General features: G+C 36.8%; 2 protein-coding genes across 5 annotated transcripts in view; both read left to right on the forward strand.

Annotated features, from left to right (window-relative positions):
- Nucleotides 1–13: 13 nt before the first annotated feature.
- Nucleotides 14–6,730, forward strand: coil (coilin p80). 2 transcript variants are annotated; one of them, XM_067382236.1, is made up of 7 exons: nucleotides 14–325; nucleotides 427–1,450; nucleotides 3,169–3,258; nucleotides 3,458–3,505; nucleotides 3,584–3,653; nucleotides 3,800–3,888; nucleotides 5,901–6,729. In XM_067382236.1, exons 1-7 carry the CDS (start codon nucleotides 75–77, stop codon nucleotides 5,958–5,960), a joined length of 1,632 nt encoding a protein of 543 aa, XP_067238337.1. In that variant the 5' UTR covers nucleotides 14–74; the 3' UTR covers nucleotides 5,961–6,729. The 2 variants fall into 2 exon arrangements, with proteins under 2 accessions (XP_067238337.1, XP_067238338.1); XM_067382237.1 differs by lacking the exon at nucleotides 3,584–3,653 and having other exon boundaries at nucleotides 5,901–6,730.
- A 3,091-nt stretch (nucleotides 6,731–9,821) lies between these two features.
- rab11fip4a (RAB11 family interacting protein 4 (class II) a) overlaps nucleotides 9,822–22,564 on the forward strand; it is a 63,089-nt gene continuing 50,346 nt past the window's right edge. For 2 of the 3 annotated variants that reach the window (XM_067375369.1, XM_067375375.1), the window contains exons 1-2: nucleotides 9,822–9,974; nucleotides 17,520–17,607. In XM_067375369.1, coding sequence (XP_067231470.1) covers nucleotides 9,822–9,974; nucleotides 17,520–17,607 — 241 coding nt within the window. Of the gene's footprint in view, nucleotides 9,975–14,468; nucleotides 14,472–17,519; nucleotides 17,608–22,564 lie in introns of all 3 variants that reach the window. The other variant, XM_067375382.1, reaches the window with a different exon arrangement.

Raw genomic sequence — 22,564 nt, forward strand, 5'->3', positions numbered from 1 at the left:
AGGGCAGCAGAGCGCGACTGAAGCGCTGTTGTTTAAAACAGTGAGCGCTTCCATCGGCCTCATTCTGCTCAGGCATGGCCACCTCCAGTCTCAATGCTGTCAGGGTTAGACTGTACTTTGATTATCCTCCTCCCGCGACACCTGAGTGTCGGATGTGTTGGCTGCTGGTGGACTTGAACAAATGTCGAGTTATCACAGATCTTTCCAGCATCATAAAGGAAAAGTTTGGCTACAGCCGAAAGACTATTTTAGACTTGTTTATTGAGGATTGCTACCTGCCTGACACAGAAAATATTTATATAGTGCGTGATAATGACAGTATAAGGTAAGAACGGTGTTGTATAATAATATGGTGGACGTTTGTGCTGGGTTACATATCATTTTAAGCTGTGTTGATAAGTGTTTATTCATTATCCCTATTGACAGGGTAAAGGTTTCCAGTCCTGTTTATGTTAATGGAGCTGAGGCTTGCCAGATCTCTGAAGCACACATCTCAAAGACCAAGAAAAGAGTGAGAGAGGATGAGACGCAGATCTGTGAAGGTCTAAATAAAAAGAAGAAGCATGAAGATAGCTCTGCACCAGCAGAAGATGGCAAAAAGAAGAAGAAAAAGAAGAAAAAAGAGGTCAAGTCCCCTCAAAAGAACATGGCAAACCCTTCCTCTACAAAAAACAACAGAAAAAGCACTTCTGCTGTTGCCACCAGTGACAAATCATCACGTTCCAAGAATCATGAAGCGACGTCAGGTTCTTCAAATAGCGGTGAGGATGAATCTCACAAAAAGGCCCCTCCACCAAAACCTAAACCCAAGCAGAATGGTGCAACCAAAAAGCCTGCTGTGGCTGCACGGAAAGGAAGCACATCATCAGATTCATCATCTTCGGGTGACGTTAATGCATCCAAAAGCAGCATCCCTGTACAGCCACTTCCTGTTACACCTAAACCATCGAGCACAAACTCAAAACTTCCACTACAGACACCTCAGCGTAGAGAGAGCGCCACAGATTCCTCTTCCTCCTCCTCCTCATCGTCCTCATCACCCAGGCAAGTCAAATCTGTAGCCAAGAAATCAAGTCAGCCTTCCTCAACCACTCAAAGTTCAGTTCAGTCGGTCTCGTCGTCTGTGTCCAAAAAGCCCCAGGATAAGGCCGAGAGCTCGGACTCTGATGCCAGTGAAATAGAGCTTGTGATTAAAAAGCCAAACCTACACGGAATGGGGTTGAAGATTGCCGGTTTGAGCCCCAGTGTTAGTGAGGCAGCAGGCAGGGACAGAGGAAACACAAGAGGTCAGGAGAGAGGCAGAGGTCGAGGTGCAAATCGAGGCAGTGGGAGAGGAGGTTTTGGTCGGGCCAAGGGAACACCATGGAAACAAGACTTTCATTTCAGCTATGAAAACGGCGAGCGGCAGAAACAGAACGATTCTCTGACTAATGAAAGTTTTATTCTGCAGGTGAGATGAATGTGAAGAAGCTACTGTTATACCCAATTTTCGCAGAATAACTAAAGCATGTGGCTCTAAAAAAAAAAAAAAATCTCCACTAAACCACAAAATCTAGGGTTTTCCACCAGGGCTCTGTGGAAGAGATATGTAAATCATATATGCCTGCTTTCACAGAAAAGGCTTAAGTTAGTCCCAGACTAAAATGCATTTTCTTAATTGAAAGCAACTTTCACTGACATGTCTTAAAATATGTCGGTGCCATTGTTTTGTCTCCAGATGTACACCAGTAATGGCACGTTTATAAAAGCTACATAAATTTAACTTGTGTTAATGTCAGTTTCTCACCCTCATGTTGTTCCACACCCATAAGACCTTCATCTTCAGAACACAAATTAAGATATTTTAGTTGAAATCCGATGGTCCGTGAGGCCTGCATAGGGAGCATTGACATTTTCCTCTCTCAAGATCCATTAATGTACTAAAAACATATTTAAATCAGTTCATGTGAGTACAGTGGTTCAATATTAATATTATAAAGCAACGAGAATGTGTTTTGAAATCGGCCATCACTAAATAAGTCGTTATTTAGTTTTTTTTGGCGCACCAAAAATATTCTCGTCGCTTTATAATATTAATATTGAACCACTGTACTCACATGAACTGATTTAAATATGTTTTTAGTACATTAATGGATCTTGAGAGAGGAAATGTCATTGCTCCCTATGAAGGCCTCACGGAGCCATCAGATTTCATCAAAAATAACTTAATTTGTGTTCTGAAGATGAAGGTCTTACGGGTGTGGAACGACATGAGGGTGAGTAATAAATGACACAATTTTTGGGTGAACTAACCCTTTAATGTTATATAACGCATATTTCATTATTTAATGTTAATCAGTGTTTATTTATTACATTAAAAGCTACATTTTCTTAGTAACCCTTAATATAACACAATTAATATAAAGTGTAATTTTCACAATTTGTGTCATACGTCCAAACCTGGACAACACTTTCACAAAATAATTGTTTGATTTTCATATAATTTTATATTAGAGATGCACTGATTTATCGGCCAATAATCGATATTGGCCGATAAAAGCCAATTTTCACACTATCGGCCGATAGTTTAAAAACCGCCAATAGTCAGGGCCGACATAGCCTGTCAATCAAAAGAGGACAGGAAAATGCTCTAAATTTGTGCTTTGTGTAAAGAAAATGCTATGAAACCAGTTTGATTTTCAACATTGATAGTAATTATATGAATTAATTAACATTCAGAAAGTTAAGAAATATTAATTTAATCTTCAGAATTTAGTTAATGTGTGTTAATATTAATTTGAGTAATGTGTTTGTTTATAACTGATACCGGATACTCTGAAACAAGTTGATGAATTGGAGCGATTAAAGATTTTATTTGCATTTCTTTCAAAATATAATAATAAAAAATATAATGATTAATTATAATGAAATTATCATTAATTTAAAAGAAGGTATAAAAAGACACAACCCCCAAACTATCTGTATTGTTATCGGCAGATATCACTTTGAATAATATTCGTTTAAATTTAGTATCGGTTAATCTCTGTTTTATATAAATAAGTTATAAATGCATTAATGGTATGTATATTTATATATTTATTATGTTTATTTATTTTAATATTTTATTATTTTTTTATTTTTGAAAACTTGAATTACTGACCATACGGTTCATGTTGTGTGTTGTTGTAGAATCCACCTGAACCTGCTCCCAGACGAGACTACACAGCTTTACCCTTGCTGGCAGCTCCTCCTGCAGTGGGTCAGAAAATTGCTTTTAAGGTAATGTGATTTGATGAATGATAACACAAACACTTGAGGATTTTTTTTTTTTTTAATTATTCTAATAATATGATGTATGATTGTTTAAGCTCATTTGCTAGTACTTCCTAGTTTCAGTGATCACATGTCAGTTGTTTGTGATTAGTTTTTCATGGAGATGTACTTTGAAGCTCTTTGATTGTTGTCTGCTGTCTCATAGCTTTTGGAGCTGACTGAAAACTACACACCAGAAGTGTCTGATTATAAAGTAAGCCGTTTTACACTTCTGTAATGTAAATTGTGTTGTGTGTGCACATTAAAAACAGTTTTTGATGCTGTTATTTAGGAAGGGAAGATTATTGCATTCAATCCTCAAACAAAAGTGCTGGAGCTTGAACTGCTCTCTCAACCGCAAGGTATCACTGACTTTTTTTTTTATTATTGCCACTGTTTCAGTTATATAAATCTGACACCTGGAGCTTGGCAGCTGCTTTACTACAGTCCGTGCTAGATTGCACTCTTCCTTCTGCAGCAATAATTTATTTTGTTATGTGTCTTTTAGTTCCAGCTGAACCTGGCAAGTTTGACCTGGTGTATCAGAACCCTGATGGATCAGAGATAGTAGAGTATGCTGTCACACACGGATCACAGGTACTGAATGCTCTCTTAAATGTTACATTAAAGGAATTGTTCACCTTAAAAATGAAAATTATCCCATAATTTAGTCACCCTCAAGCCATCCTAGGTGTATATGACTTTCTTCTTTCAGCTGAGCACAACTGAAGTTCCATTAAATAATATCCCGGCTCTTCCCAGCTTTGTAAAGGCATTAAATGGTGCCCAAGTTTCTGAATCTCCAAAAATCCATCCATCATAAAAGTAATCCATACGGCTCCAGGGGGTTAATAAATGCCTTCTGAAGTTTTTGTAAGACAAATACCCTTATTTTAAATTTTATGAACTATAATCACTGGCTTCTCGCAACGGCTGTACGCGCGTTCATAAGAGTCGAGTTCCTGCACTGTTTAATGACGTTACAAAGCTGGGAAGAGCCAGGATATTATTTAATGTGTCTCTGATTGTGTTCAGCAGAAAGAAGAAAGTCATATACACCTAGCATGGCTTGAGTGAGATTAAATTATGAGATAATTTGCATTTTTGGGTGAACTATTCCTTTATGTTAACACACATATCAAATGGATTTTAGTATGGCTGGAACATTGAATTGACCATTCAGAATTCAGGGACAGATCTATCTATATATTAAAAAGCTTTTATTATGGATTGGAAGTGCATATGAACTGATCAGGCGTACTACTAAACACAAAGAATTACGTCATTAGGTGTATATGTATTACATGCATTGATCTCTTCAAGGCCACTTTATAGCCACAATTTTTCTACCATTTATCATGTATTTGGACTGTAATTTTGAATGTAAAATTTACTTTTTGCTGGTACCATCTTTGTCGGAGATGTTTTAGATATCAGTAAGATATGTGGTAGTCATACAAAAAAGAAATTTCATACACAATGGTAATTCAAAGTGCTTTACATAATGAAGAACCAAATACATAATAATAAGAATGGAACACATAAGAAATAGAAATAACAGTAAAAACAGAGAATTCAGCTATCTGGATGGAAGAGCTAGGAAGTTTCAGGGAGTTTTTTGTCAAGGCCACTGCCTTGCTCTACCTCAAACTGCGCCACACAGCCCCAATCCCCCTTCCAGAGATATCTTAACTATGCAACGCAGTTCAAATTTCCCCTTTGGAAAGTGTCCTGACTGTAATCCAGAGATATCTTAACCATGTATCACAGCTCAAATTTCCCCCATGGAAACTTCCCCTTTGGAAAGTGCCCCAACCAACATGTTTTAATTTCTGGAATGTGTTAATCACGTTGCCTTTGCAATTGATCGCAATTCCCCTTAGAAACCCCTTCCACGTACCACAGAGTCAGATAGCCCAACCATCATGGTTTGTCCCCTTATCCAAATTTACCAAATTTTAACTAATCACGAATGCTTTCTTCCTAATTCTCCCAGCTCTTTTAACCAGACAGCAAGATTTAAAATGCATTAAAAGTCAGAAATAAAAAGATGATGCATAAAAGATATAAAATGCATTAAAAATTAAATAAAAACAGGAAAAGGAATTAATAGATAATAAAAAGATAATACGTATAAAATAAAATGCAAACAGTTCGGACGTAGCAAAGTGGTCAATCAGCAAATGCATGGATAAAAAGTCTGGATTTGAATGTGGCTTGAAGAGTGTTTGTGACTAATTAGCACCACAAATAATTATTTCTCACACTCGTCATATGGTGAATTCAGATTTAGGATCATAGTTACTACACTTGGTGGGGAAACACATTTGACACAATGTAATAATAAACTTTAATTTATTAATAAAAAAGTGCATACTCCATGTTTAACATATCCAGGGTATGTCTTGACAGTGCTAATGTGAGTGCTGTTTGGTAAAGCTCTAAACCCTCTTTTGTAGTTTGGATTGTAACCCCATCCCCCAATCCCACACAATTGTTGCGTTCTGATTATCCCTTTTAATTGTTTAAGTGAATAAGGGCAGTTCTTTGTACAAGTGCGTGTGCTGTGGTAGGCTAAAACAAGCCTGTCTTTGATGTCTTTACTGCAGCTGACTGAGCGCTGGGATTCTCTTCTGGAGGCCCGGCTCATTGTGGAAAATGTCGGATGATGGTCACAGAAAACATGCAGCCTGAGCCAGACCATTACGAATAACCTTTTTTATTTTAATGCTGTTTTGTGGAAACAGCTCATTCCCATGAAATTGTATTAACTTTTTATTTTATTCTCAATGTCAGTTAAATAAATACTTTGTTTTTTTAATATGGGAGTATTGATGGTGTCGGTTTATAGAGAGAGTACAAATAGCCAATTTATTGGCAAAGACCATTTTTACTACCTACTCCAATGCTGAGATTTTTTTTTTTTTTTTTTGTACAAATAGTAGCATATTACTTTTTTCTTTTTGTTTAATTCTACTTATTTGTACACTTTCTGTGAATAACATCTATCACTATTTGGATGATGAGTACAGAATATAAGTGAAGTCACCACACAAACCAACAACAAAACAGATTAAAGCACACTTTTTTTTTACCTTATCAAAGGATACACATGGAAATTGCATATGTAACTATAGCAACAATAGAGTGCATTAATGCTCCACTTATTGCAGAATGAATATGCTCCCAAATGAGACTACACAGCTTTACTGCTGGCAGCTCCTCCTGCAGTGTGTCAGAAAATTGCTTTTAAGATAATGTGATTTGATGAATGATAATGATTTTTAAAGATCCTGATAATAATATATATGATTATTTATGGTGAGTTGCTAGTAGAGGTGTCTGATTTCAATGTGAGCGATTTTGCACTTCTGAAATATTAAACTGTCTTTGCTGTTATTTAGGAAGGGAAGTTAATTGCATTTAAACACACACACACACACACACACACACACACACACACACACACACACACACACACACACACACACACACACACACACACACACACACACACACACACACACACACACACACACACACACACACACACACACACACACACACACACACACACACACACACACACACACACACACACACACACACACACACACACACACACACACACACACACACACACACACACACACACACACACACACACACACACACACACACACACACACACACACACACACACACACACACACACACACACACACACACACACACACACACACACACACACACACACACACACACACACACACACACACACACACACACACACACACACACACACACACACACACACACACACACACACACACACACACACACACACACACACACACACACACACACACACACACACACAGTATACAAACAGTACACAGTATATGTCTGATACTATGTGTGTGTGAAACTGTTTTCAACATTGAAAATAATCATAAATGTTTCTTGAGTATCAAATCATCATATTAGAATGATTTCTGAAGGATCATGTGACACTGAAGACTGGAGTAATGATGCTGAAAATTCAGCTTTGCATCACAGGAATAAATTACTTTGTCAAATATATTTAAATAGTACACAGTTATTTTAAATTGTAATATTGTTTCACAATATTACTGTTTTTTACTGTATTTTTAATTAAATAAATGATTATTATTATAACATTAAAAATCTTAGTGGTTCCAAACTTTTGGACTGTACTGTGTATATATATATATATATATATATATATATATACACACGCATACATGTACAGGAACTGGTCATATAATTAGAATATCATCAAAAAGTTGATTTATTTCAATAATTCCATTCAAAAAGTAAAACTTGTATATTATATTCATTCATTACACACAGACTGATATATTTCAAATGTTTATTTCTTTTAATTTTGATGATTATAACTGTGAATTATTATAAAATCAATATTGAAGACACCTGGTGCCACATTTTAATCAGCTAATTAACTCAAAACACCTGCAAAGGCCTTTAATGGTCTCTCAGTCTAGTTTTGTAGGCTACACAATAATGGGGAAGACTGCTGACTTGACAGTTGTCCAAAAGACAACAATTGACACTTTGCACAAGGAGGGCAAGACACAAAAGGTCATTACAAAAGAGACTGGCTGTTCACAGAGCTCTGTGTCCAAGCACATTAATAGAGAGGCGAAGGGAAGGAAAAGATGTGGTAGAAAAAAGTCTACAAGGAATAGGGATAACTGCACCCTGGAGAGGATTGTGAAATAAAACCCATTCAAAAATGTGGGGGAGATTCACAAAGAGTGGACTGCAGCTGGAGTCAGTGCTTCAAGAACCACTACGCACAGACGTATGCAAGACGTGTTTCAGCTGTCGCATTCCTTGTGTCAAGCCACTCTTGAACAACAAACAGCGTCAGAAGCGTCTAAAGACAAAAAGGACTGGACTGCTGCTGAGTGGTCCAAAGTTATGTTCTCTGATGAAAGTAAATTTTGCATTTCCTTTGGAAATCAGGGTCCCAGAGTCTGGAGGAAGAGAGGAGAGGCACACAATCCACGTTGCTTGAGGTCCAGTGTAAAGTTTCCACAGTCAGTGATGGTTTGGGGTGCCATGTCATCTGCTGGTGTTGATCCACTGTGTTTTCTGAGGTCCAAGGTCAACGCAGCCATATGCCAGGAAGTTTTAGAGCACTTCATGCTTCCTGCTGCTGATCAACTTTATGGAGATGCAGATTTCATTTTCCAACAGGACTTGGCACCTGCACACAGTGCCAAAGCTACCAGTACCTGGTTTAAGGACCCTGTTCTTAATTGGCCAGCAAACTCGCCTGACCTTAACCTGACCTGGTATTGTGAAGAGGAAGATGCGATATGCCAGACCCAACAATGCAGAAGAGCTGAAGGCCACTATCAGAGCAACCTGGGCTCTCATAACACCTGAGCAGTGCCACAGACTGGTTGACTTCATGCCACGCCGCATTGCTGCAGTAATTCAGGCAAAAGGAGCCCCAACTAAGTATTGAGTGCTGTACATGCTCATACTTTTCATGTTCATACTTTTCAGTTGGCCAAGATTTCTAAAAATCCTTTCTTTGTATTGGTCTTAAGTAATATTCTAATTTTCAGAGATACTGAATTTGGGATTTTCCTTATTTGTCAGTTATAATCATCAAAATTAAAAGAAAACATTTGAAATATATCCGTCTGTGTGTAATGAATGAATATAATATACAAGTTCCACTTTTTGAATGGAATTAGTGAAATAAATTAACTTTTTGATGATATTCTAATTATATGACCAGCACCTGTATATGATAAGCATAGGGAGACTATCTTGATTACGTCATTCTCAGTACTTAATAGGAGTAGACCTTCCCAGACTGCAAGCTCTTTTGGGGCAATTTTCTCACCATAACTCTGATTGGTTACAAATTAATCCTTTCAGGTGGGCGTATAAACATTATAAAAGGTTTAGTAGGAAAAATAATGCAACAAATCGATTCTCTGACGTTTTCTTATTCCAGAACAAAACCCTTGTCTGGTCCAGGAGAAAGCAGTGTTCTGTTCAGAAATAATTGTAGTATAGGCCTATATCAAACATAAGACGGTAAGAATAATATTCTGATCTATGAACTGTGCTGACACTGAATAAGAGTACACGAACATTGATGACTATGATAGTCTTCTGTATCTGTTTTGAAACTGCTTTGAATCGGGAACAGCTCAAAATGATGTCAATGTAAGTTGATTCAATCCAATAATTTGAGTTTGGTTGACATGCATGAACCAATCAAAGCGAGCTAAATCCATCCGCATCATATGTGACGTCAAACTCAGTCTAGCTCTCATTCCGGTAGGAGCAGGTACCCCTCCCCAGGCGCAGATGGTCCCTCCTCCCAGCTGGACTGAAGTGGTGCTGATGATGTCAGAGCGCTGAGTGAGGCTGAGCTCCGCGCGAGCTGAGATGATGGCGAGCGCGCTCACGGCATTCCTGTCTCTCTAGTACAACGCGTTCACCAGCGCATCATCTTAACGATGGACGGCAATGTCTTCCCCGACCAAGAACAGCTGCTGGTATTCCTGAAAAAGCTCAAAGAAGTGTTCGACGTGTGCGACGAGGATGCAGACGGATATATTCGGGTTGAGCACTTCGTGGACCTCGGTCTACAGTTCGGCCAGGGAGATGAAGTAAGTCTTTACATAATCATTCACTCAGTTCCGTAACTCAGGAGTGTTTGTCATTTTATACTGCTGTGCACTTTTGTACCTCTGGGAATATTTCAGTAAATCACTTTTACTGATTTTGTGCAAACAGGTTGGCTTATTCACATTATTTTGCGTAATTGGTGCCGGACGTTTATGGCGTTATAGTTTTATATTTGGCTACTGGCAGTTTAATAATTGCACTTCCGCCAAGTAACCAAGACAACTGTCTCCTCACTCTCCTTCATAAACTGTGATGTCACCAGCCATCACTTACATATTCAACAGTTCATGTTTTTTCTTTTTTTTTTGGGGGGGGGGGGGGGGGGGGATGTAACAGAAGCAGGGATACATCACGATTTTAACTCCACAATAGACCAGTTAAAATGACAAAATGTGTTTAAATGGATAGTTGGCTTATTGTCCAGGATGTCACTAAAGGGACAGTTCACCAAAAATGTAAATTCTGTCATCATTTAGTAGTCACCCACCTTATGTTGTTCCAAACCTGTATGACTTTCTTCTTTGAAACAGAAAATATGTTTTTTTTTTTTTTTTTTTTAAATAACTTTGGTTAATTAAAGAGTTTCCATTCCCATTGACTTCCACTGAATTGACAAAAAAGGAAGGTGATGGGAACCGAAACTGTTTGGTTACTAACATTCATCAAAATATCTTTTGTGCTTCACAGAAGAAAGAAATTCATACAAGTTTGGAATGACGTGAGGATGAATAAATGATGACAGAATTTTCGGTTTTGGCTGATATATCCCTTTAACATGAATGTGATGTTAATGTTTTATTCAATTAAGACGATTATTTCATTGAAAATATAACAATGCAGTTCTGTAACGTTTCAAAATCAGATGATGCACTTGTGTAAACAAGGCCATGGAGGATTCATATCATTGCTGAATGCCATTCCAGCATGTCTGATAATGTAGAAATATTATGTTTGGTAAAAGTTAACATGATCTACTATGTTGGGTAATTATTTGGTCAGAAAAGAGACAAATTACCTGATGGTTTTCCCCTTGTTGTACTGATGACATTGTGTTGGCTTAAACATGATACATTGAAAACTACATATTGAAGTTCTCATTTATATTAAGCTACCCTTTTTTAGTTTTGGTAATCAAAATCACAGTTAATTTCATTTTTAAAGTTGATCATGATGTTAATTCTCGTCTCAAGCAGTGAGCAGTAACTGTAGATCTTGACCTTGCATTTCTGGCTTCGGTGGTTCAGTGTGTGCTTCTTGAAGACCTGCCAAATAAATGCTTTTGTCTAGAAATCTGTCTAATGGAGGGCACATCTCCTCGGAGTGACCAGTCAATATCCACTGCCCTGTGTGAGTCTTGCTGCTGCTGCTGAACATCAGTTGAGCTGAGTTTGTGTATTTTGGTGGAAATTGCTGTTTACAATCAGTCACTCAGAAGACATTATGAAGCACTCTGTTGACAAAATAGAGCAAGTGAACTTAACGTAGATTTCTTAATAAGTTAAGTAGAAGTACATAATGACAACCCGATTGACTTTCATGAGGATTTATTTAAAACATGGCATTGTTTTTAGATTATTTGATCTGTCAGTTTAGTTTATCTGCTCTGGAGAAGTGCCTGTATTTAGAGCGTGACCAAAACAAACATAATGGGAATCACAGGTGCTTTGGCTAAACTTCATTATCTTTTTCTTGTTTACAGAGACGCCTATTATTCTGCCACACTGTGTCTGTCTGTTTAGTCACTCATCGTGCTTTGTTTTAGACCTTGCACTGGAGTAGCTGGAGCCTGAATATGCTTTCTCATAGCAGAAAAAACAGCTATAAAAACACTAATTCCCTTTACTGTCACCATGGCAATGATATTTAACACTCTGAGGATACTGAAAAGGCCTTTCCTTTCAGTAAATGCAGGGTGGTGTTTATGATAAGGACATGCAGGTTGTTTTGGATCTGTAGGATACATAAACCTCACAAAAGATGGCTGGATTTATCACGGGGGCATCTTGAGATTGTAGTTTGAATTCTGGTGCTCTTGGATGACCATAGCAGAAGTATTTTTCTGCTCTGTGTGTTGCTCAACCATGTGCAGCCATCCTTGATGGTCATTTGCTGTTTTATTCAGCTGATTAAGATGTTTAATTGGCTTCCTTTATGCATTCAGTTTAATCCATAATGAATTGTGGTGCCTCAAGGCTCTTTGACATTTATAATGAGCCTCTATGGTCTCAGTGGACAGCAGTAATGAAAACGATTTGAGCAACCTGCCTCGATTTGCCTAAATCTTTTCAGGAAATCTTGATGTTGTGCACTGCCTATTTGACCACAGGTTCATAATATCAAACATGCTTACATACAGCATTATCTGGAGGTGTTTTTAGAGATTTACTATGTGTTTTTTGTAATAATTTGCTGTATTTTTAGGCTCTCCTGTCCCAGTCATTTTGGATTATTAATGTAATCATTAAGCGCACAGATCTAATTTGATTTCAGAAATTACCCCATGCCAGCTCCAAGAGTCGCCACAGTATATTTTTACAGTACATTAGGTCGTGTGCCTGTTTTGCTTGCTAAACACTGTGAGCGGTATGCAGGAATCAGCAGTGGTGACAAATGGGTTGATTTTATCTGATTGATAGGAGCACAAAGCTGAAGGACACAGTAAGAGTCTTCATTCTAAACCTTCATTGCAGAGTCAAACCAAAATATGAATCATTACTGCTGCAAAGGACAAACTCGCACTGTTTTGCTGTTATGTAATCAACTCTGAATGAGATGTAAATTATAATGTGGAATTATGTAAATTAAATTATCTCAGATGTTAGTCTCCAAAAAAGTTTGTAAATATGTTGCGTTTTCTATGTTATGTATATGATTTTTATGGTATTTTTGTACAGTATGGTTTGTTTGTTTTATGCTTTTATTTATGTACACTACTGTTTAGGGTTTGTAAGATACACACCAAATAGTGTACATCAGAGATGGATTAATAATAATAATAATATGATGATGATAATGATGATGGGTTATAGATACTAAAGATTTAGTGATGGGCTTTCATTTAGCTATTTATTCACACTATACCATTCAAAAGTATGATAAGATTTTTTTATTTTTTTTTTATGTTTTTGATAGAAGTCTATTTTGCTCTCTAGGCTGCATTTATTTGATCAAAAATACAGTAAAACAGTAATATTGTGAAATAATACAATTACAATAAAATTTCTATTTTAATATATTTTACAATGTAATTAATTAAGCTGATTTTTTGGCATCATTACTCCAGTGTTTTCAGTGTCACATGATCCTTCAGAAGTCATTCCAATATGATGATTTGCTGCTCAAGTTGTGCTGCTTAATATTTTTGTGGAAAATTGATACATTTTATTCAAAATTCTTTGGTGAATAGAAAGTTCAAAAGAACAGCATTTATTTGAAATATAAATCTTTATATAAGTCTTTACTGTCAATTTATATCAATTTAATGTGTTCTTAGGAAATGAAAGTATTAATTTCTTTAAATAAAACTTTTAATGACCCCAAATTTTCGAATGTTTGTGTAAATGTTATATTTTTAAAATGTTATTATACTTTTATGTAGGGCTGTCAAACGATTAATCACGATTAATCGCATACAAAATAAAAGTTTGAGTTTGCCTAATGTGGGTGTACTGTGTGTAATTATTATGTATATAGAAATACAAACACATTTATGTAAATATTTGAGAAATATTTACAAGTATATGTATTTATTTATATTTTTATATAATATATATATTATATATAAATACATTTTTGTACATAAATAACATATTTCTCTTAAATATATACATTAATTTGTGTGTATTTATATATACATATTATTTACACACCTTACTCACACATATATTATGCAAACTCAAACTTTTATTTTGTATGCGATTAATCGTTTGACAGCCCTACTTTTATGTGGTTTCACTTTATTTTGGTCCCTTTAACACATGCTGTTGACTAAGTAACGTTGCACCTACATGTCTACTAACTCTCATTAGAGTATTAGTAGACTGGTAGGGGTTAGGGTTAGTAGAATATGTTGACTTGTACTTGTCTGTTGGACAACCATCACAATAGAGTTAGATATAGCAGATAGTAAGCAGACAGTCTACTAATACTCTGAGTGTCAGTTGACATGTAAGTGCAAAGTTACTAATAGTCAACAGAATGTTGAAAAGGAACCACCAAAATAAAGTGTTACCTTTTATGTTTTTGTAATTTTTTTTGTTACATATTACTCCGTTACTTTTCATTTTTGTTATGGTTATTTTTCCTATTCTCTATTTAAATGGATACTATTATAGCAGAATACAACTGAATATGAAAAGAATAATCCTGTAATAAGCGCAGTGAAGAAAATGGCTTGTTGTCATTAGTCAGAAGCAAATGTTTTTGTGCCATGTTGTACCATTTGCAATGATACAGTTGGGTGCTTTGTGCAGAAGGAAGTGATATAACAGCGTGAGTGTGAGTGTGAGGTACAGTCACAAATGACTGGTCTCTCTACATGGCGCAAGTCACAGATTCTGAGTCACAGTTGTGAGGAACAGTCATGATAGCAGCTTGAATGTTTGTAATGACCATCTCTGGAAGTCCTGGCAGGTCTGCTCACCAATCCATCCTCCGTTTCTTTTCTTTAATCCATTATTTACATTCGTTCTTAAACCGTTTAAATTGTTTTCACCTTATATCCATCCCTTCTTCCATTTTCGTTTCCTGTTATCTCATACCCCTTTTCTTTGAAGGCTCTTTCAGGTCACCTTTTTCTTAATCCTCCATCTAGTCTTCACCTTCATTCCTTATTCCTCCCTCTCGTCTCTCCCCTCCCCTTCTCCATTTCCTCCTCCAGTCCATTTCCTGATGCTTTATGAGGTTGCAGTGATTGGTATGCATGAAGAGCACGAGGATGTTTCAGTGCAGAACGTGTGGTGAACATGTGTGCCTCTGCTCTCCTTCCCCTCCCACGGGCTGTGCTGTGCTGGCCTTGAAGAGCGCTTGCTAACATTGAGTCCTTGACACAACGCTCATTAACAACAGCACTAGTGACAAGATGTGAGGGTCAACAACATCTGACTGAGCTTTCATTTAATCGTTCATAGATGCTGAATGAAATGCAGAATTGAAAACAAAAATGGTGCTTTACTCATCACGTATGCTGACTGTAAGGATGAAGTTTGATGAAAGACTCTTGTTTTGACGCACTCAGTGGGTTCAAAGAAACAAAGAGTTGGTAATGAGCCTGGAGCTATTCTGGACGTGGTGTGAAATTTTTATTTTTGCTGATGGAGCCAGTTTTAGTAATGTAAACTGAACGCAACTGCTCCAGAGAACTTCTTTAAAGGGTTTGTTCACCCAAAATTGAATCTTCGAAACACAAATAAAGATGATTTAGATTTTTAATTAAATGATTTTTAATGAAATTTGAGGGATTTCTGTTATTTCCCACTCATTCCCCTAAAACCTTCATGCTTAAAAAAATTCATAAAAGAATCATAAATGTAATCCAAGTCTTTATATGTGAATAAAAGCCTAAATTAAATCTGTTCGTCATACTGTATAAAGCGATCATGTTTCTTTAGAAGACTTGGATTACACTGTTCGATTCATATGGATGTCTTTATGAACAATTTTATGCGTGAATATTCTGATGTAATGGACTTTCGATGGAGGGACAGAAAAAATATATCTTTATTTGTGTTTCGAAGATGAACAGAACATCTTATGGCTTTGCAACAGCATGAGGGTTAGTGATTACAGCATTTTTATTTTTGGGTGAACTCATTGGGTTCAACTTCATTCGACACAGAAGAAAACGATTAAAACTCACGGAACCATCACAATCCTTCTTTAGGAACTGCACAAACTGCTTCCACCGAAACGGCCATGCAAGTATCATACATTTAATGAGGTGATTTAAAAATAATAAGCTGATGGTTCTTTTCACGGTTTATTGACTCTTTTTTAATAGCTTCATTGCCCGTTTCCATTTCCGGCTTCATTCTGTCACTTTTCATTTCACTGTGAATGTGTGATTGTGTGTCTGTATTTGTTGTGTTCGTGATTTAGTTAATAAAACTTCTTGTTACAAGCTCTAAGTGCTGTAAATGCTAAGAAAGAATTATTTTTCTGTGGCTGTGAAAAATCTCCTTTTCTTAGAATTAATAATCAATACTGAGTGTTCACAGGATGAATCCATTGATTGATTGTAATGTTAATGTAGCTACATCAAGTTAATCCAATCCAAATATTCATAATTAATCATAACAATTTATGAATAATTATTAATGTTTCCCTTTTGAGCTACTTTGCTACAAAACCAAACTATTGAATGGTAGTGTACATGTGAATTGCATTCTCCTGTAGGTCTCTCTGAATTACTTTCTCTCTCTGCCTGAGCGGAAGTAGTGGAGAAATTTGGGCCAAGTGATTTATTTAGCCCATGTGTGCTCCTCTGTGTGAATGCACCATCACACAGATGCATCACATCACCTGATTTCATGGCTGCTGCATGTCTTTCAGCTCTCTGTTAGAGCTATTGCACTAAACACCTCTATATCCGTGGCAGTGTGGTGAATGAGGTTTTAAGGAGAGAGCTGCAAGACTGAGAGGTTGTCAAGAACACTTCAGCTCCTCTTGGAGGTGAATATATTTAGAAAGGAGTGACGTTGTCAAGGAGATGTGTGTGAGGTGTGAGTCACGGTTATGAGGATTTCTGTGTTACCATGGAACGTTTTCTCATAAACTTGAACAAGTCTGGCAGCCCTTAAGGACAAGTACCCCATAGGAATGACAGATTACTAATGAGATCTCATTAATATCTCCCTCGCCATGAACACAACCAAGGTAGCTGGCATGGTGTTGAACTTTAAACAAACAAACCTTAATATCTCAGTTTCTTATGGATGTGAGATTGAAGATGTTTGCAAGAGAAAAAATACCTAGTAATTTCATGTCACTATATGAACATTTCTTATCAAATTCTTCCAAGACAAAATTATCTGAGCTATGCGTTTCACATTAATTTGATAGCTTTAAACAGACTGTATGTTAACAATGGTCTGTTTGTTATCTTTAGGGAATGTTAGACAAGAACATTTGAGACCGAGCACTATAATAAGCCATGAAAAAGCAGGAATACAGTGTTATCAGACAATACAAACATGGTTTAAAAGATACAGCTACGCTTGACCAAGGTGTTTGAATGCAAATTGTCTATGAGTTGAGCAAGCGAGTCGTGTCGCGTGTCAGCAGAATGTCAGGATCAGTCTATTTCTCTTGGACAGCTGTCCATCACAAAGACTTGCTGACAGTGGGAGACGACACATCCTGACAGCAGCTGTCCGCAGCATCATCTGTGGGAGGTGAAGCTGACCACTGATAATACACACATCCTCTCATTTATTTATAGTAAGGTACCCTCCTGTACATGTGATCGCCCTCCTCATTAAGGTGACTTTGTGGTTACTGTTCTTACGACCGTCCTTTTTTTTTTTCAGGTGAAGAAGTTTGCCAAGTATCTGGATCCCAATGCTCATGGTAGAATTAACTTCAAAGATTTCTGTCATGGAGTGTTTGCAATCAAAGGTAAGAGGATGGTTCCCCTCAAGCAGTATTTCATGCCCATGCCCACACTGATGAATCTCTTCTCATGAGGGTTTCATCATCAAATGATGAAATAAAGAGCTACACTGCAAAAATAATTTTTCTATTCAGTCTCGTTTTCCAGTAAGAATATCTAAACATGCTCAAAACTAGATACTTCTGTAAAATGAGAACACTTTATTTATTTTTTTTAAGAGAGAGTTGAGAACTAATTTTATTGTCTTTGCCTTACCCCAGGGTTCATGAGGGAACTGTTGAGGGTTCATTTGATGACGAAAAGTTATTAAATTAATTAAATCATGTAACATTAAATCAAATAGATAAAAATAAATAAAATATAGTCCCCTTGTAGTAAATAATTTTATCCCTTAAAACTTATCTTTGATCTGCAAAATGACATACTTTAATGTTTTTTCCTGTGAAAAAAATGCGTTCATTCCTTAAAATAGCTTGAATGTAACTCTACACCCTTGCCTCATTTATCCTCAAAAGTGAATCTATGAATATGATAATTAGCCCCGCCTCCACTCACTCACACCAGCTCAGAGATCCATTTGGTCAACTTACTGAGGTAAACGCTGCACAGTGGTATCGCTTTTTACAACGTCGGACTCATAACGGTAATTAATATGATAAGCCTTTTGTTTATCTACATTATTAAACAGCTAATAGTGTGTTGCTAATGTTAGACACACCATGTTCACATTCACGAGTCAGACAGCTGCCTTCTAACAATCAGTATCCTTAGAAACGCTTTGAACAACTCAGAACGTCAGTGGAGAAAGGCATATAGTTTATCATAACATCGTAATATAGACCAAACACTCACCATATTGCAAAATCTACCCGCTTTTTCATATCAACAGAAAAGTATACAGGATAACCTTCTCTTTAGACTCCCTTGCTTCAAAGCAGTCGTTGTTATGATATGCTAAAGCCTGCCGCATTGTTGATGTGATTGGTTACAAGGTAGTTTGTGACGTCACAGACACTAGTGATTTCAACTGTCTTTGGTCTTAAACAGAAAATACTCAGCAATGGTGTTGATTTACGAATTTACACATGGCTTGTCTTAAAGCATATTAAAAACACCACATGACATATAAACAACATTAAAAACTTGATTTTCACCACAGGGGGTCTTTAAAAATAAAATTAAATACATTTTTAAAACACAAAACAATCAAAATACTGTCAAACATCAGTCAAAATCAATATAACAGAAAAAGTAAATATAAAATATAAAAGTAAATATCATTTACTTGTTTACCTGTATGTTATGAGACCATTAACCAACTTCAGAGAAACATGAACATGCAAATGAGTTGTTAAATTATTGAAATATTAACTTAAAATCAAAAAAGTTTTGGAGTCCCTGCTTTACCCCAATAAATAATGCAATAGAACTTAAATAATGTAATAGTTTTCTTTTCTCAAGTAAATGTATCTTATTTTAAAGTTATTTTTATTAAAAAACAAGACAAAAATACTGATTATGAAAATTATTTTTATGCATACTATAGCTTTCTTTCAGCCCTAAATGTTCTGACATCAAATAAAGAGCACATATCTTATGTTTTTTCACATGCAGCTGTTAAAGGGATAATTTACCCAAAAATGACAATTAGCATGATTTACTCACCCTCAAGCCATCCTAGGTGTGTATTATTATCTTCTTTCAGATGAGCACAATCGGAGGAATATTTAAATATATCCTGGCTCTTCTAAGCTTTATAATGGTAATGAACGTGGGGCATGTTTTGAAGCCCCAAAAATGCATCTATCCATCATAAATAGAATCTACACGGCTTCAGGGGGTTAATAAAGGCTTTCTGGTTAGATACTAATATTGATGATGAAACATGACATTTGGTCTTATGCCAAGAAAATATCTGTTTGTACACGTACAAGAGAAATACAATTTAAAATCATACATAGACTCCATATTTCCCCTAACCGCAGGCATTTTTTTAACACCTCTCTATCACCTATGTGTTTAAAGTGTAAAACTGAAATAGGTACTTTAACACATTGTCTGTGGTCATGTAAGAGACTCCAAAGGTATTGGATTTTGGTAAAAAAATAAAAGCCTTCTGAAGCAAAGCGATGGGTTTTTGTAAGAAAAATATCCATATTTAAAACTTTATTAAGTATAATAAACTAGTTTGCATGACGCAATGACGAACGTGGAAGCGCAGAGGATAGAGCAAAACAAAACACCGGTCACAAATTAAAAATCTAAAACAAGAAATTTTAAAGAAAAATGTTGGAGGATTTTGATATAAGAGAATAGAAGCTTGAGTTTGTTGCCCAGCCCTAAACCGAAAGAGGTGTCCAAGCTTTCGATACTCCTACATCCTGCATCACGGGTTACTTATTTGGTGCAAGTCGACTTGTGCAGTATACGTACAGTCGTCTGGTGGAAGCTAGTTATTTTAGTTTCTAAAGTTTTAATTATGGATGTTTTTCTTACAAAACCCATTTCTTCGCTTCAGAAGGCCTTTATTAACCCACTGGAGCCGTATGGATTATATTTATAATGGAAACGTGCATTTTTGGGGGGCTTCAAAACATGCCCTCCGTTCACTGCCGTTATAAAGCGTAAAGTTCAGCACGAAGTATGCCAAACTGAAACGGTCTCCAGAGATGAAGACTGAGTGCTAGTCACTTTAGACAGAGACTGCCCGTGTTCATAAACTATAGAATAACACAAGACACGTCACTCGTATTGTTTTGAATGGGAGAAAGTGTAACGCACAATATGGCGGAATAAGTCCCGCCTTCTAAATAAGAGCCAATCGCCGACTGGTAAAGTCATCGCGTCACTTAGAATCACCGGTTTCTATAGAAACAGTCAGACGTTTAGGTCTGCGCATGAGCATTAGCTTGATCCAGCCTGAAAAATACAGTTTTTTTGTCATGATTCGAGCGTTTATAAACTAAATTTATGAGCTGGTTGTTGTTAGATTTCATTGGTGATTTCAAATATGAAATTTAATCATGAAGTTGCCGAACAGTTTTGGAGAATTTGATGTTTCCCCATTCAAAGAGATAGGAGCTGCATGATGCCCAGGATGCCCGAGAGCCGTTTCAAAGATGGCCGCCGAGTGAAATGACTTGTCTTAAAGGGACTTTGCCGTGTTTCACCCTGACTTAAAAAGACCAAGTGGTGCATCGTTACAGAAATAAATGCAATTCTTATCTCCAGACAAGTACAGTTATTTTCACTTCATTTTATTGAACAATTCATTTGAAGAACCCAAAGATCGATAAAGGTGCACATCAGCTCTGTCTTTTTAGCTTTCTACATTCACTTCTATGTCTAGAATTGTAAGGGATAATGAATAGCCTGAGTGAGCACAATCTGATTAGAGATCTCTGCTTCAACGCTGAACACTCTTGATCTGCCTAATTGAAAATAACCACATTTGAACAACACATTTACGAGTATCCCTGGGTGTGCCTTTAATTAAAGTTTATCAGATTGAAATATTTTCCCATATAATGACAGCATAGTAATTCACTTGTTAGCGTGGGTTGTGCTTCTCAGTTAAAAGGTGGGGGGATGTTATTCCTGATTATAGTGTCAAGCCTCGCTATGGGATATTTTTTAGGGTTTCACAGACACAGTTACTGTGTAATCATGGTTCAGCAATCTAATTTCACATTATTTATAGCTGTTTTAGGACACTTATTGTCTTGTCTAGATGGGCGCACTCGCTCTTCCCCTGTTTCACTGTCATTAAGAGCACAGTAAACAGGGTTACGTTTGTCAGCCTGGGACACTCACGCTGCTTGGCAGACTTTTGAAGCCCAGATCTGTCAGCTGAATAGGCAGGACACCAGCAGGCACGGGGACCCGGGTACGACGTCTCTGTGCCAGCGCTCTATGGAAGCGGCTGAAGTGGGAGAAGTAAGCAGGCCAAATGGGCTCCAGGCCCAAAGACTTTGTCCCAGAGTGTTTAATGAGCCCCAGTGGTCTTCCCACTCACTCTTTCCCTAATGAATCCCCCCCGATCCCCAGCACGCACACCAAGTCTACAAAGCCAAAGCCTATGTTTGTACTTTTCAGGTCCCATAGGAAACTTGCTGTATGGTGTACTTAAAAGATGTAGGGTTGTTTCAGCATTGGTCTGTCTTTGGCATCTGCTAAAACAGCCTATTGTGTACAGCTTTTATATATTTATGTATTGCCCACAATATGTTCCCATTTGGGACATTCCCGAAGCCAAATCGAGCTGTGGCCCACTTGAGATGTCACATAGAGCACCAAGACTTCATTGCACTTCATGCTATGTGACTATAAATGGATTCGAGGTCTGGGCTGTCTTACGCTGTGGCTCTCAGTACGTTATTTATTCATGGGATTTTACTTAGCCTGTTGTATTTCTGCAGATAGGTTTGTCTGTTTATGTGTGTGAGCAACAATATAGCCATATATTTAAGAGAACAATTCCCATTTCCAACATAATATCTAATGTTGAACTTTCAGTTTTTATCAAAATGTGTATTTTGACTTTTTTTGTAAGTGGAGCAAAGGAGGCCTAAATTTTACAGTGTGTATAGTTTAATAATTCAAGCCTGGTTTGAGAGAAGACACAAGATGTCGTCAAATAGGGATCTGAAATTTAAAGTGACAGAAGCTGAATTAAACACAGCACAATGGCCGCAGTGTCTAAGTGAGAAAGCCACATTTCTTGAATTAGTCAGTGTACATCTGAGAAGCACCCATTCTCTAATGAAAAATATAATAGATACATGATAATCCTTCTAAGTTAATGTAGTTATGGTGATGCAAACTTAATCAATAGCCTTATCTTGTACTTTCATAAAGCACATTCAGAATTAAAGTCAAAATCAAAAATGATTTACTCACCCTCATGTCAATCCAAACTTGTATGACATTATTTCTTTTATGGAATGTAAAATAAGATGCTTT

The sequence above is a fragment of the Chanodichthys erythropterus genome, chromosome 3, assembly GCF_024489055.1.
Source record: "Chanodichthys erythropterus isolate Z2021 chromosome 3, ASM2448905v1, whole genome shotgun sequence".
NCBI lineage: Eukaryota > Metazoa > Chordata > Actinopteri > Cypriniformes > Xenocyprididae > Chanodichthys > Chanodichthys erythropterus.